Below are 16,394 nucleotides of genomic sequence, written 5' to 3'. Positions count from 1 at the left end.
CCCAGGATCTGAGATGGCTAAGAGCCAAAGGTCTGTAATGTTGTCATGAGTTTGTTCTAGATTCTTCTGCATAGTAGCAGTGATTTGTAACACGGAGCCTGATGCTGTCGGCTCATGAAGAGCAGATCAGTGCCCACAGCCGACGAGAGAGGCCTGTGGTGTGTCTTCTCACATTTGCATGGATGCAGAGGTTTGGAAAGAAAATCGGAAGAATGACCAGGCAATCGTTATGGCCAGAGGTCCACCCCCATTACCATCTCTTCCCTTCAGAAGGAAGAAGTGAGAATGCATCATCTACAGAGAGGCAGTCCCCCCCCCCCTTTTTTAAGGTGCTAACGAAGGGTAAATGTGTGTGTCTGGAGACCAGAAATAGGCCTGAGTGGTTTAATTTGATTTTCACAGAAACATTTCAAGGGAGCTTAACTGGCTTTTACTTTAAAAGCCAGGAAATCCCATAAAATCAAAACAAATCTTTATGGTGTAGCAACAGTGTGAAAATATGTACCACCAACAAAACACAGAAGCATATGCTCCCAGTGTCTGGAGTCCCAGGTCTCTGGAGGAGGAAGTGACAATGTGAGACAAACCTGTTGATCGGTGATGGGCTTGTCCAGGAACGGCTTCACCCGTCCGTAGGTGGCCTTGATGACTTGACTTCTGAAATGCTCCAGCTACAGCACAAAGGGAAGGCGACAAAGTCAGCAGGGCCGGCAGGGGGCCCCCGCAAGCCTGGGTGTGGCAATTGCAGCGCGGGGGGGGGGGGGGGGGGGGGGGGGGGCAGGAGTGAGGAGGGTGCTCCACTGCTAATGGTCATCGTGGGTCATGAAAATCTTCACCTCTCACTGGAAGGGGCAGTGCTGACAGAAGAGAACAGAACAGCGGGTTTTAATTACTTTTTAGGTCTGCCTGCCCAACCCAACCGACCCACGTGGTCAGGGCACACACGTCTGGTGACCTCGGAAGAGCCACTTGCTGCCAATTATCCAGTGGGATGTCTGGGGCCGGGAGCGCTCTGAGATAATTGTTAAGTTGGCACCAGACTGTGAAATAAATATTGAGGCTGTCAGCCGAAGTAAATGGTGTCATCAGCCCGGATGCCCGGCGAGAAGGACAACGTGCTCCCTTCTGCCATCCTGGGCCTCCAACCATACGTGTCCTGAACACGGTGTCTATTGTCTTTGTCTCTCCAGAGCCTGGTACGATGCCCGGCAGAGTGGGCGCTCAATACATATTCATCGGATGCTTGTATGCAGAGACATCTGTCACAAACCCGGGTCCTCTACTCCGGTTCAACCGGCTTTTATTGAGTGCCGCCTGGGCGCTGGTGTTTTCAGATTACGGCTGATGAAACAGCACAGTTAAATTAAATCAGGGCACACAGGAAGTTCAAGTTTAAGGTGTCCAGTTCCAGGAAAAGTGAGAGGCAAAGAAACCCCACTTTCTCTGAGAATTTACCAACACGGCCTGGGTTTTTGGTTCACTGGCAAAATGTGGTCATCGACTCTAAAACAGAGCCCTGAAAATTAAAAAAATAAACAAAAGAAAAAAGAAAACAAACACACACAGAAAACAAAAATAATAAATAAATAAATAAATAAATAAATACAACAGAGCCCTGAAGGGACCATAAATGCCACTGAATCAACTTAAAAATCAAAAGGTCCTAATATGCAGGGTTTACTATATACTGTGGAGTTCTGGGAACCCAACAGTGGAATAATGAATCTCCCAAGGATGCCCCTGCAATCAGGCAGCCCCAAGCCGACTGGGGGGGTGCCTCGAGGCATTCCAGGCCGTCCTCTAGACCCACGGCCAAGGGGAGGGTCCTAACTAGCCCAGGAAGAGGAAGAGGTTATGTAGAGAGGCCCCAGTGAATGATGGCTCTCCATGACCACCAGAGGCACCGTACAGCACTGCTCGGGGACAGGTCCTCCTCATTCTAGGGCTCAGTCCTGGAGCCACTTGCCTGGGGAGGTGCAGAATCTCAGACGGGGAGCAGGGCCATGGAAATACGGGGGGTGGGATGGGAAGGTGGCAGAGACAGGGCTCATCCTCTGTCTCTTGGGTCTAGACCTGGAGGAATCTCTGTCTCTGAGGGTCCTCCCAAAGACTTCTCCCCAGAGCCATAACCAGAGCCATGGTACTTGGGCAAGTGACACAGATCGTGCCTTCAAATCAGGTGTGTGTTGGGGGCTGCAGAGCACAGGAAGGGTGAGGGGCTACTCCAGATGCACAAAGGGAGGCCCAGATTGGCAGGCTTTCTGCCCTTGCTCTGTGCTGGCCCCCTGCAGAGATGACACTGGGGGGTGACATTTGTTGAAGGGGCTTTAAGATCTGCCCAGTGGTCAGCATTGTTATTTAACTTGTGTGTGCCTCTCACAAAGCCCAGGTCACGCGGCCCCGGGAAGGCTCAGAAGGGCTTTGGGAGCTGGGCCTCGTGGGATAGAGGGCTCCTTTAAGGCTTGTGGTTCTTAACTTTTCTTGGTGGCTCACAGACCCTTCTGAGAATCCAACGGGCGACATGGTGGACCCTCCTTCCCAGAAAAACAAAAGCACAAACACATATATACACATAAAACGTTCTTGGGTCCCCTGGAGCTGTCTGTGGTTGCCAGGAGAGAGCCCCTTGGGGAGAAGTCCAAGGTGGGCTGCCCTTGGAACGCCATATTCTGGAGGGTCAGTGCCTCCATTCTGGCTTCCCGTTTGCTCTCCTTTAGCCTTTGGGGAAGTCTTGCTTGCATGTTCTGGCCCTCACATCTGTACCACACATCAGCGGAAGGGTCACCGGGCCACCTGGAGCCAGAGTATGAGAGCAATGGTAACCCCCAGACGAGCCTCTCAGAGCCTGCTCACCACCCTGCCTAGGGACCTCCCCATCAAGCGAGTGCTCTGACATTCTGGGGTCTTACTTTGTTTCCTTAAGGACACTGACTGTGACATCTGCTGGTGAACAGAGGAAGCGAGATCATGCTAAATGTCAAGACAAAAAATGTGAGGAAGTACTAAGAGCACCATGGAATCAAGAGGCTCAAACTCTTCCCCAGAGGGAGCCGCCCGGCGGGTTAACTGGGGCAGGCATGGGGCCCGGATGGGCTGCCTGGGTCTCAGACAGGGAACTGCTTGTGTGGGCAGCTTCCCAGCAGGAGAAGCCTGTTCGAGGTGTTGCCTGGGATGCAGAAGCCACACTCGGCTTCTCCTCCGGGATAAAAGGGAGAATTCAACCACGGCCAATGTCCTCCTCACTCACCCCCACCAGCGGCTTGGGGGCAGAAAACCCATGGGGAACGTGGGCCACTAAAGGGGGCTCTGGAGCTGGCCTACCTGACCTACTGCCCTTTCCAAATTGACTTTAATGAGGTTATCTCTGTTCCCCATTTCTTGTAGCTGGAGCAATTTCCTTCTGGAATCCTCCTGAAGCTTCTCTTCAACCTGAAATGACGATGAAAGCATGGGCTCGCCACCACTGTGATCATAATGCACTCCGGGGAACTTCCTCTAGGAGGTCTAATGGCCATGGGGGAGTCCCAGGGGGCAGGGGCGGTTGCAGCCCAGGTGGCAGGGGTCACAGGCCAGTGCAGGGTGGAGGCAGGCTCCCCAGAACTGCCCCCCAGGGGAGAGGGCCGAACTCTGCGCCCCCCAGGGCTCAGGCTCCGATCCCCTCCAGGTCCCCAGCAAGCCGTGTGACCTCAGAACAGTGTCCTCATCTGTCAAATGGGGATGATGATCCTAGTACGCCTCATAGCGTTATTGCGGGGATTCCAAATGTTTAGAGTAGTGCCAGTATCTCCTGAGGGCTCTATGCGTGCATCAGGTGGTGTAATCTGTAGAGGCGGACAGAAATGTCCAGCAGGCGGCGTCATTCTAATGCCGCTAGGAACTGGCCCATGGTCAGTACTTGGTAGATGTTGTTATTAGGCTTATTATAGTAACGATTTGTCATTGCCACTTTTAGCACCCTCACCGGTGGAAACCGCTCTGGGGACTTGCTAAGCAATGTCTTTTAAGAATCGCAGGTTGCAAAAGAAGGCGTTTACAGCGGGGGAAACTTGCCCATTTATTCCCCCTTGCTTGGTCAATAGTCAAGGCGAGGTGAGCTTGCAGGTGCTCGAGGCTGCCCTCTGCTGGTTGTTATGGGACCCTGCAGCTGAGCCGTTCTTCCCTGAACAGTAACATTTTGGAAGCACCTGTTGAGCCAGGGCTCTGGCACCACTGGGAAATGAAGAAAACTCCCCTAAATGAACGTGAGGATTTCGTGCTGAAACAACTTCACGAGCTGTTTCTTAAGGGGCTGAAGGGGGGGCGGGGAATCACAGAAGTAATAAAAGACCCAGAAGAGCCCTGTAGAGCTTTCTTCTGCACGCCTCTAAGTAGCGACGGTACCTTGGCAAAGCCCTAACCTCTCTGGGCCTTAGCTTCCTCCACGTACATCCCCCTAAACATGTCTAAACATGCTCTGACTTCTATTTCAGCAGACTTTCTCATACACCGGGAACTTCCATTTCAGCAGACTTTCTCATACACCGGGAAAGCCAAGTCCAGCCCGGACTCTGCTCTTAGCTAGGCTCCCCATCTAATGAACAGCCCCTCATTCCCCACCCCAGCCCTGGGGGCCTTCCTGCGCTGCCACCCCACTCTGTCTCTCAGGCTCGGTGATCTCCAAGCCTGTGGCTCCAACCCCTCTCACGTCCAGTCCACGTCTCCGTCCCTACCCTGGCGAGCCACGCCATCGGACACTGAGAGTGCGCTCACAAGCAGGGGGTCAGGGTAGAGGGAGAGGGAGAAGCAGACTCCCCGCTGAGCAGGGAGCCCAACGCAGGGCTCGATCCCAGGACCCTGGGATCATGACCTGAGCCGAAGGCAGAAGTTTAGCCGACCAAGCCACCCAGGCGCCCTTCACCGTTATTATTGATCACAATGTAATCATACCAGCTCCCTGTTCAAAAGCCTTCAGCAGCTCCCCGCCACCTGTGTGGTAGGTCACTCAAGTGCCACACTAATGCAAAACACCCAGCCAAGGATTCAAGAAGCCCGTGTGAATGCCAAACAAGGTAAATAAAAATGAATCCACATCTAAATAAATCATAATAAAGCTGCTAAAAGTGAAGAGAAAAGAAAATCTTAAAAGCGGCCAGGGAAAACAGATTACACAAAGGTACAAGAGTTAGGCTTCTAAATGACTTCTAAGTAGAAACAACAGGACCTGAGAAACAAGGGAATGATGGTCCTGATGCTACTGGTAATGCGCCAGAGGAATGTCATTGTCAATGCAGAATTCGATACTCAAAATGTGTTTTAAGAATGAAGGTTAAATATTCATTTCCAAAGATGCGTGTGCAAAAATCTGAGAGAATTTATTATCATCACAGCCATGCTGAAGGAAAACACAAATAAAATAAGATAAAAAATAAAATAAAATAAAAGGAATAATCTAGAAAATGACAACAGTGGCATACAAATCTGGAGGGGGATGAGCGAAGTTAGTGTTCTACAGTCATTGCCTTACCAAGGAGAAGTGAATAATTATCAACTAATGTTGGATCTTGGTAAGTCAAGAATGCAGATTATAGCCATTAGGCTGACCATTAAAAGAATAGTTAAAGAGTGAGAAATTCAATTACTATTGGATTTTCGTAAGTCAAGGCTGAATGCTATTGTCTTGCTATTACTAAAAGAGTAGTAAAAGAGGAAAGAATTTCCAAGCTAATAGAAAAATGGAATGACAGAAAACCACTAACTCAAAAGAGGGCAAGAAAGGAAGAAAAGGGAGCATTACACAGATTGTACAGCTGGTACTGAGCAGGAAGGTAGATTTAAACCCCAATAAACCAGCGACCACTTTATATATAAATGGACTAAAAAACAAAGATTGTCAAAGTGGATTTTATAAAGATGATGTGCTATTTAGAAGAGATGTGTCTAAAACTTAAAACAAAGATTGACAGAAAAAGTAGGAACAAGATATGCTATGAAAATTCTAACCAAAAGAAAAACCAGTGTGGCCACCAGTTTTATATATATATATAAAGATTTTATTTATTTATTTATTTATTTATTTATTTATTTGAGACAGAGAGAGAGAGAGAGAGAAGCAGAGGGAGATGGAGAGGGACAAGCAGACTCTGCCCTGAGCGCAGAGCCTGACGTAGGGCTTGATCCCAGGACCCCGAGATCATGACCTGAGCCAAAACCAAGAGTTGAACACCGACTGAGCCACCCAGGTGCCCCACTGCCAGAGTTATATTAATGACAAAGTAGACTTTAAGGGGAAAACACTACTAGAGATGAAGAGGGATGTTTTATGATGATCAAAGTTTTTTTTTTTTTTCCAGTGAGAAGTGTTAAAATTCTAAATTTATAGGCAACTAGTAACACAGCCTCAAAATATACAAAGCAAAAGTTGGCAATACTAAAAGTAACAATACACAAATGCACAATTATGAAATTTTAAAAAATGTACCTCTTCAATGACTGATAGAACACATAGCCAAAAACACCAATAAGGGCATTTAAGTTTGAACAACGTCATTGGCAAACTTGATTTAATGGATCAATTCTCTTCTGGATAAATTTTACCAATTAAGAGTTGAAGTCAGCCTAGACTAGCAGTTACACACAGGAGCACTGGAGTCAGATAGACCTGGGTTCAGGTTCTGAATAGTACAGCTACTTTATCTGTGTGAACTTTATCTCTGGGAGCTTCGGTTTCTCAACCGTCAAGTGGGGTTAATACCAGTATTGACCACACGGAGTCGTTGTGAGACTCATGGAGATGTTGCGTGCAGAGAGCCTGGCCCAGAGCGGTCACTGGGCCACACTGTCCTTGCCTTACCTTGCTCTTTTCTAGCAGCGTTTTAGAGATCATGTTCTGTTCAGTACAACTCTTCTTCAGGTCCTCCCTGAGCTTCTTCATTTCTTTCTCCATGTCTTGGATTTGCTGAAAGAGTTTCAACAACAGGAAATCAACTTCCCTCACGGGGAAGTGGGAGTTGCCCTCTAGGCTGAAAATTCTGAATCTCTGTAGCTCATTTCATTGGGTTCATTAAGGCAGAAACCTAGTCTGGTATTAGCTTAATTGCTTCCCTTGGGGGAGAATTCTACATCCGTGGGGCAAAGTAGATGTTTCTTCAACTGATGTATGGGAAATTGGGTAAAGGGAAATGATTAGTTTCTTTTGGAAATCAGCATGGACCCTGGATTAAACAGTACAAGATATCTATCAACTCATTGGAAGCTCTTCCCCTGGGGTATATTCTTGAGATCAAGCTAAATAAGGGCTGCTTGGATGAACAATGGACACAGTTTGGAAGGACAGAACAATGAAAATTTTCTTTTCTCCCATTTCGAGGCAGAGAATAGCAATGTTCCTGGCACAGAGAACAGGCCTGTCTCCTTGTGGCAAAGGCACTGTACTTCCCAGCATATGGAAACTCACACCTGCTGTCGGGCAAGAGGATTCAGCTGGTGCAGGGAATGAACATTTTCATTTGCGTGCTCATATTTTTGTCGTTGTTTATTTCCAAAGTCATCGTCTATCTAAGGCAAATGATACCTTTTCTTTTTATGAATTGGTGTAACGTTGCTTATTTCCGCAAAAATACTTCAAGAAGAATTTTGTGTTAATAACCGTGTCCATGCCTCTGATAAACTCTGACAGGGGAACATGACAGTGTGGGCACCATAGGTCCAGGGGCCGGGGCCGTGTGTCCCACACCCAGGCCCAGGGGGAACTTGCCCGCTGCCCGGGGAATGCTGGGAGAGTGTGTTTTCTATGGTATTTTCAGCCATCTCTTCCTTGAGGCTAGAGGCAGCATTTCAAAGGATTAGGAGGCTAGGTTAATGGACAATCATTAAAGCCCCACAGCTTGTGCCATCTAATGGTCCAAGGAACCCCTCCCCGACCCCCCAGAAAACGCTGAAGGTCAAAGTCTAGCCTTTCTGGGGACAGTTAGCAGTGAGGAGGCTCAACTCACAATTTTGCAGAGTTTTAACTCTTTCCCTTGGGCTTCCTGGTGCTCCTTGTGAGCATCTTCCTTCTTTAACTCTTCTTTCAGCATGGAGCACTATGGAGAGACAGGACAGCAAGACCACATGGGGTTATCTGTGGGTCCCTAGTCCCTGTATTTGCCCCTAAGAGCATTTCCTGTTGTTTCATCCAATCGCTTCCCCAAATTCACAGAGGTGAGGCCCTTTGTGTCTGAGGGATGCCCCGGGCCCTGCAGCCGTTCCTAGTCACCCCTCTCCTTAGTTCTGGGGGTAACATATGTAAATCCTTCCTCATATGTAACATATGTAAATCCTTCCTCAACGAGCACCTGGGTGGCTCAGTTGGTTAAGCCTCTGCCTTCGGCTCAGGTCATGATCCCACGGTCCTGGGATGGAGCCCCACATGGGGCTCCCTGCTCTTCGGGGAACCTGCTTCTCCCTCTCCCTCTGCCTGCAGCTCCCCCTGCTTGTGCTCTCTCTCTCTCTCTGTCAAATAAATAAATAAAATCTTTAAAAAAAAATTTCTTCTTCAAGAACCAGCAATCTACACCATGGGACAGACATAGCTTTGCAGAGTCTGGATCCTTAGGGTGGAGGGATGTGTGTGTTTTCCTCTGTGACCAGCCAAGAGAGCCTGCAGGAATACCAGGAGGGTCTCGCTAGTGAACTTGGATGGCTCTCAGTGCTTTCTGCAAGTTACATCTCAAAACACAGCTGCCTGGCCATGGAAATGTAAGTGAAACAGCCCTCCGGGAGGGCAGTTTGGCAACACGCATTAAGAACAGAAAGATGTGCCTTCTTTTGACCCAGAAATTCCCACTTTAGTATTGTCTCTCAAGGATGATGATTAGAGAAATCAGCAAACCTGTAGGTTCAGGGATGTTCTTCACAGTATTGTTAGCAACAGGAAAAAAACAAAGAAAGAAAAAAAGAAACAACCGTGTCCAACAACAGACCGTTTTATTACATTGTGTACGTCCAGAAAAATATTATATAGCTTTTAGGACTGATGATATGAGCTTTTATTTATTAATATGGGAAAATAGTAAGTATTTAAAATTTAAAAAATGTGTATATATGTTAAAATATTTATCTATTTATTGTATATAGAAACAAGATTGGAAGAATATACATTAAAATATTAGTGTGGATTTCTAGGGTAGCATTTTCTTTCTTATCTCTCTAGTTTTGCTTCTCAGTATCATCTACTTTTATTTTCCTAAAATTCACACGCATGACAAAAGGAATTAGAAAAACAAAAGATAAGTCTCCCACATGCTCCCCAGAGCCAAACCCTTGGGGGCAGGACCCCTATGTGCTAATGGATGGCACAGGCTAGCAGAGGAGGAATACCTCATTCCAAGGTCAATGAGGAAGAGGAAATGGGGAGAAAAAGAATCCAAATGTACTTTAAGAAGTAGAACAGTCAAAACGGGGCTGTTTTTCCACATCTCTTCCACTTAGCATCAGCTCTGCAACCCTCTCCCCTCCCCAACATGCACGCACACACTCACGCACCCCACATAAAGCAGTAATACTGTGCATCTAGGGAGTCAATTGCCTGGGAGAAGTGAATGCATGGACGGGGCTCGGCCAGGCAGCTGACCAGGTGCAGAGGTGGAAGAGCACAACTGAAATCAGCCTCTCACTTCTCAGAAAAATGGTTTTGTTATCCCCATTTCACAGATGTGGAGACAGAGGCCAAATAAGTTACAAGAAAAGAAAGCTCTGGGATTGGATCCTGGTCTGTCCAACCCCAAAGCTCACGCTCTGCCTTTTCTCAGTTCCAAACCAAGTACCGTATCAAGCACCCGACGTTACTTCTTGTGCCTTTTCTCTGGAACTTTGAGCTCTCTCCAGCCCCGTCCCCCCTCCCTGCAGACTGAGCTCCCTGATTAGGCAGCCTCTGGAATCTCTAAGCTGCCAGCCGAGATGACAGCTACTGGGTTTTACCTGGACTCACTGAAACACACAAAGCACGTGCATCCTGAGAAAGCTTCCTCTACAGGATCAGGATTCTAAAGTCAGGGTTCAAGGCATCCTTTGCAGACTCAAAGTTACATTTAAAAAGCTCTTTACCTTGCAGAGAACCTGGCCCCTGCCTTTCGTCTTTCCAGGTGGGGCTTTGGTGTTTTGGGCCTCCTGGCGGACACCGGCCCTTGGGCACCAGTCCACCTCGTGGTGGCGGGAGAGATGGGAGTGACATTTAAAGCCGGGGCCTGGGGTACGTGCGATGAGTCATGGGGCTCTGTTCTGCTTTTTGGGGCCTGCCACGAGGATGATGATGGCGCCCCCAAACTCACTCTGGAGCTGAGGGCTTCAAGCTGGTGATCCTTTCCCTTGTTCTCACTTTTTAGTTGGTTCACCTCCTGTTTGAGTTGTTGAATCTCCTCATCCCTTGTTAACACTTCTTTTTGCAATGATGACACCATCCCTGTAAAAAAAAAAATAAAAAATAAAGACTCGCAGAGGTCAAAGGGGCAGGAAGGATGACTGTCACCACAGCTGTTGGCCAACTTGTGGGGGACCCCCTTCCAAGCCTGGGTTGCCCCTGGCCCTCGCCTGCAGCTGAGGAGCTTGTGTCCAGGCTCCCGGAGCTGGGACAGGGATGACCCTGAAATGCGTGGAACAGTGTTTATTTAAGTCCTCAGTGAGAACCAGAAGTCAGCGAGTGTTGCTGGGAGAAGAAAAGCCTTTGGGGGGCCCCTGTGGGCTCAGGTTTGGCAGGAGAGGCCACGCCATGGGCCTGGGGAACAAAGGCCGGTGTGGGGAAGGACCAGGAATTTTTCACCAGGGGCCATAAAAAATCTTATGGCAGAAGGAGGCTGTGAGCAGGTTGGCTGGATTCACACTCACCTGAGTTGGGAACCCGTTTCTACCACTTAGTAGTGTGGTGTTCTTGGACAAGTTATTTTCCCTCTAAGTATCTTTCACTGTATGTACCCTGTGGAATTATTATAAGGGTTAAAGACATATAAAGAATATAGGAGAGCGGCTGACCCACCGTGTTTGTTACAGGGTACCTATTATTTTTTGTGGTAGCTGGCTTGTAAAATGGCCTCAGGGATACCAACCTCCCGGAATTCCTGCCCTGGCACAGCCCCTTCCCACCATGAGTAGGGCTGACGTGTGTAACCAGTGTGATTTTTGTGGAAAAGATGGACCGTGACTTCCTAGGTGGGTCATAAAAGATATTGCGGCTTTCCTTTCGCTCTCTGTTCGATCACTCACTCAGCAGCGGAAGCCAACAGCCATGTTGTGAGGATGCTCAAGCTGCCAGGGGAGGGGCCCAGATTGTTCAGAATGGAGGCGTCCCGCTAACAGCTGCGTGGACGAGCCATTCTGGAAGCAGATCCTCCAGCTCCTGATGCGGCTTTAGATGAGGTGACAGTTGCCCCAGCCAATGTGCTGACTGTCCCTCATGGGAGACCCTGAGAACCAAGTCACGCTCATATTCCTGAGCTCCAGAAGCTGGATGACATAATAAATAGTTGTTGTTGTTTTACCCACGAACTTTTGGGATAACGGGTTAGGTAGCAGGAGATCACTAATACATTACTGGATTCTCAGATTGAGGACACGTGGGAAGAAGGACACGGAAATGCTGTGGGGTTGGATTATCTCACGTGGTTCTTTTCTTGGAAGAACATTATGCCCAATTTCATTGATAGCCGTCAATCAAAGAAAGTATGTGAGATGCAGGACAATGTGATCCAGAATTTCATTTTAACAATGAGCTCTGTCACAGGACACGGTTAAGTTACTTTGAAACAGGTTGATCCCTTTGGGACTTGCCTTCTAGCTTTGTGAGGCGGGACTGAGCAACACACTTTTTATTTATTTATTTATTTATTTATTTATTTATATTCATGTGGATTTTTATTTTATTTTTAATTGTTTTTATTATGTTCATTTAGCCAGCATATAGTACATCGTAAGTTTTTGTTGCAGTGTTCAACGATTCATTAGTTGTGTGTAACACCCAGTGGGCATCCCAACACGTGCCCCTGGAGCAACCTTTAGTCTAGTGGCCTTTGGGCCTCATGACTGAGCCAACACCTTTTTTGACTCTACCAGATACCCTGTGTATTATGACGCCGCTCCATTCTGGAGGCTGGGAAAGTCAACCATTCTTGGCCTGTGTGAGCTTCGAGATGGTCCCCTCTGCTCCTGCTGGGTTTTCTTGCCCTGCCCACCTACATGTGCTGCTCAACACTCAGCTGAAGGCTGGTGGGGCACCCTCTCGAGATCACCTCTCTGTGTGCCTCTCCTCTCTGGCACGCTGCCCAGCGCCCCAGAGCTGTGTTGGCCTTTCCAATGCCATCCCCTCAATGTGGGGGTCCACTGGTTTGTTTCCTCTCTCCCGAATCATGGTCATGTGAAAATAATTATTGCAGATATATTTTTTCTTTTTTTGGTTGTTTCAGGCAGGAGAGCAAACCCAGTTCCTGTCCTTCCATCTGCCCCTGTACGTCTCTCCCACCTCTCTCCTTGTGGAAGCAGGCGCTGTGATGGCCTCTGTCAGCCTGGTCCCTGAGTGGCCACGATGAGCAGAGCCCCTGCTAACCCATGATGGATACCAGGTGGAGGCAAGACATGAGCCCATCTGTTATAAGCCACTGAGCCTCAGGGTCCGTAGCTGCAGCGTAACCCAGCCCCGTGTTTCTCGAGCTTGAATGTGCGTACGAAACCCCAGGGACTTCAGCAAAGTCAGATGCCCGTTCAGGAGGTTCTGGGCTGGGGCCTGAAACTCTGTGGTTCTCACCAGGACCCAGGGCAGGCTGATGCCGCTGGTCTGGGGACCACACCGTGAGTGGGTCCAGCCCACCCCAAGTGTTACCCTAACGCACGTCTGTCCAATCCCTGAGTGAAGAAGGTGGTATCCGAGACAGGCCTGGAGCACGGATGAGATCTGATGGGCCGGTGTGGGCAAGGAAGACAAGGGCCCGGGGTGTCTGTGTCTGGAGCTGCACCCGGCCCACAGGTGTCTGAGGACATTGTAAATTAGGGAAGAGCATGAACAGGCCTGGCAGGTGGTAGGGGTAAGGGTGGGAAGTTGCAGAGTGAGGCGGATGAAAAGCCAGTGGTCAGGCTGTCCTGGTGCATGGCACCCGGATTCGTAAAGAGATAGATGGCGGCGATTCACCTGTGGCTCAGCGCTATGCTCGGCTTTCACAGCTATGGACACGTTTCCTGCTGTGTAGCCGGTACTGTGAGAGCAATATGCCCCTTCCAGACTCACTGCCCGCTCCTCATCACCTGCTTCACTCCCTCCCCTCTTTCTCTGTTAATGGCCCATCCTTCTCAGGCATGTAATTTCTCTCTAAAAACCCCAGTGGCTCCCCATCACCCTTAGAATAAAACCCAGACTCCTCCCTGTGACCTACCCCTGCATCCCCCTCTGACCTTGCCCATCCCCCGCTCCCACGTTCACCCCACTCCCACGTTCACCCCACTCCAGCCACACCCGCCTTCAGCTCTTCCCACGCGGCCAGCTGGCCCCAGCCTCAGGCCCTTTGCACTTGTGATCCCTCTGCCTGGAACACTGTTCCCTCTGGCTTCCTCACTGCCCTTCCCTTTCACCTCTTCAAAGACCCGTCCCTTCCAGCCCACTAAGCTATTCTCCCTTCACTTCTGCCCTGGAAGCACTTCGCTCCCACACTGCCCACTTGTCTCTGAAACGGGCTTGTTTATTTACCTGTTTACTTTTAGTGTCTGTCACCCACTTGCACACGTGAACCCTAGGAGTACAGAAACATTGTGCTCAGGGCTGTTTCTCCCCAGCACCTAGAGCAGGGCCGGACACCTAGTAGGTGCTCAGTAAACATGTGGGATGGATGAAAGGATCCAGGGTAAGAAGCAGCTGGCCTCTGGATGATGTGCTCGCCCTCCCCCCAAGTCTGTAGTGTGCAACCTCCTCTGCTGCCCAATTAGGAAATGTTTCTACCGGGGCCGAAGTGCACCAGGGCCCTAACGTGGTAACCCTGCTCTGTCCACATTCTAGCTTGCACTGAAGGCAAGCTGGCTTCTGGAACCATCCAAGCCACACGGTGCCCTGTGTTCTCCCTGGTGAGCCTGGCACTCACTAGACATAGCTAAGTGATAACCTTCACTCAAATCGTTATCAGGCCCTGTCCTAGGAACTGGATGGCAAAAACCCTCTCTTGAGGGCAGGCCACAACTCACAGACACAGGTCACTCAGAAGATCTCCGAGGCCGCACCCCGGATCAGTGAGCAGCGGTGCGGTGGTTGATTGGTGATGTCTGCTGTGGCCTGGGAACTAGGAGGAGGGGAGCGGTTCTCAGGCCCACGTCAGAGAGAGCTCACCTGAGGTGACGGCATTGTCCCTCCTCAAGTTCTCGCCCTCGTTCTTCAGGGATGTGATCTCTGAGTTCCTCTCAGACAGGCTCTGGCACAGCACCTGGCTGTAGCCTTTCTGTAGGGCACTGATCTGTGGGAGGAGGCAACACACGGTCAGAGGGGGCCGGCCCAGGTGTGCTTGTCCACGCCTGGACAAGAGATTTGGATTGATCTTTGGTGGGGAGTTGGGGAAACCGAGTTTTTAGTTTTAACTAGTGGGAGGGACAGGAGAGGGCCTGTTCCTTCAGTGACCACCACGTCATACGGAATGAAAACGTGAGCCTTAGCTCTGTGTCCACAAAATGGCTCAGGTGCAGCTGCCTGGGGACAGCTGATCCCTAACGTGCCTTCCTACCACCTTTGGACTCTCAGCCGGAAGGAGACCAGCTGTTGGTTCCGGATCATCCAGCACCGACCGGATGCAGGGCAGAGCTTGTGAGAGGGAAGCATGTTATAAAATTAACTTCCTCGAGTGAGAACAACAGTGGCTTATATCTCAGAACACTCCAGAGCTCACAAAGCCCTTTCCCAGATGCTACCTCCATAGCTCCTCACCGCATCGCAGGAGGCTAAGGTTCCCATTAACGCTCTCATGTTGCAAGCGAGCCGACCGAGTCTCACGGCCGTGAGAATCACACGGCCGGCAGAGGTGGGGTCCCGATTCGGCTAGTCTCCAGGTACCCGGTTCCCGCTCTTTCCACCTTGCGGGGTGGCTCTAGGCACAGGAGTACGGGCTGCAGGCTGTAAAGCACAGCGTGGACTTGGGAGCCCGACTGTGGCCTTCAGATTCTGTTGCTGCCACTTACAGGCTGATGAACACACCGGGAGGACACCGGATTCTGTCTCACTGTTTCATTAAGTGGGGTGATGGCAGTCCCAATCGGATAGGAACGTGAGAAGTATTTTAATAAGTTCGTGTATGTACAAGCACCCAGATGGTGCCTGGCCCACGGCATACAGATGGCAGCTGAGACTGTCCTCTGACCTCACTACCCAGGTGTCACTACCCAGGTGTGTGTTAGCGGCAGCTCCCCGAGTCAACCCTGCAGCTGCCTGTCAAGCCTGTTACTCTGCTGGAGGTGTGGCTTAAAGAACGAAGGCAGGTGGGGCGCGCTCAGGTAATGCGGGTACGGGCGCAGAGGCCTTTGCCAGCAGAGGGCGCTCACGGTCCTTGTTCTTGGTGTCTGTCCCTGAAAATGTCCCTTGTCATCCTTACTCTGGGAGAATTAACAGAAGGAACAAGGTTTCACACGTTCCCTGGCTCATTTCACGCACCATCATTGTTCAGATTCTATGACAGCTGGGGCAGGTACACTTACTTTTTCCCTGGGGTATCTGAGACATTGGGAAGGGGGCATCTGGGAAAAGGGGGTGGGGACACAGATGACTCTGTCCCCCACCCTCCCCAAGGCTATACTTTTGCATGTTTGTGCTTTTGAAACTTTGAGTGAAAACGTTTCTTTCACCTCTTACTGTTCTCGGCGGGGGACATGCAACTTTCCCATAAAAGGTACTTGGGATAATTTTTAAGAGTGTTTCTAACTCTTCTCAGCTTCGTGGTTTATTTGCATGACACCAGAGGCACAGGGCAAAGAGACAAGCTTCCAGAAGGGATGGGAAGACATATGCCCGCCTGCCCAAAGACGCCAGTGTTTCTGCTTCTGACAGATAGAAGATAATTCAATCTAGGCACCAGGGTTTTAGGATTTCAGATTACAAGGAAACTCCAAACAGTCTTCAAACCTCTCTGTTTCCTTCCCCACCCAAATAAATATCCATACTGTCTCTAATGGGCACGTATCCCAAGAAGTTGCATGTCTGCTATCCTGGGTAATAAGATGGGCACCGAGTCTTAAGAAAGCTGACAGTGTTAGGAGGATGGCTTCGAGAAAATAATTCGGCTGTTAATTAGCACAGGTGTTCAAGAACAGGCAGGGGCAAGCACTTCCCAGTGATACTGTAGTGGATGGAAGACCTTTGAGAGCCCCTCCTGATGCACACACTTTCAGGGGGACCTGATGATTATAAAGTAATCAGAACAATAAATCAA

General features: G+C 49.6%; 1 protein-coding gene across 2 annotated transcripts in view; it reads right to left on the bottom strand.

The window, feature by feature from the left end:
• FHAD1 (forkhead associated phosphopeptide binding domain 1) overlaps positions 1-16,394 on the bottom strand; it is a 142,534-nt gene that overhangs the window by 57,492 nt on the left and 68,648 nt on the right. For both annotated transcript variants that reach the window (XM_027603961.2, XM_027603885.2), the window contains exons 8-13: positions 14,312-14,435; positions 10,287-10,417; positions 7,971-8,060; positions 6,830-6,934; positions 3,322-3,429; positions 588-671 (exon numbers count right to left, since the gene is read on the bottom strand). In XM_027603961.2, the coding sequence (XP_027459762.2) occupies positions 588-671; positions 3,322-3,429; positions 6,830-6,934; positions 7,971-8,060; positions 10,287-10,417; positions 14,312-14,435 (642 nt within the window). The remainder of the gene's footprint in view (positions 1-587; positions 672-3,321; positions 3,430-6,829; positions 6,935-7,970; positions 8,061-10,286; positions 10,418-14,311; positions 14,436-16,394) is intronic.

Source organism: Zalophus californianus, chromosome 4, assembly GCF_009762305.2.
Source record: "Zalophus californianus isolate mZalCal1 chromosome 4, mZalCal1.pri.v2, whole genome shotgun sequence".
Lineage (NCBI taxonomy): Eukaryota > Metazoa > Chordata > Mammalia > Carnivora > Otariidae > Zalophus > Zalophus californianus.
Note: the sequence above shows the minus strand (reverse complement) of the source record. Positions and strands in the feature narration are given on the sequence as shown.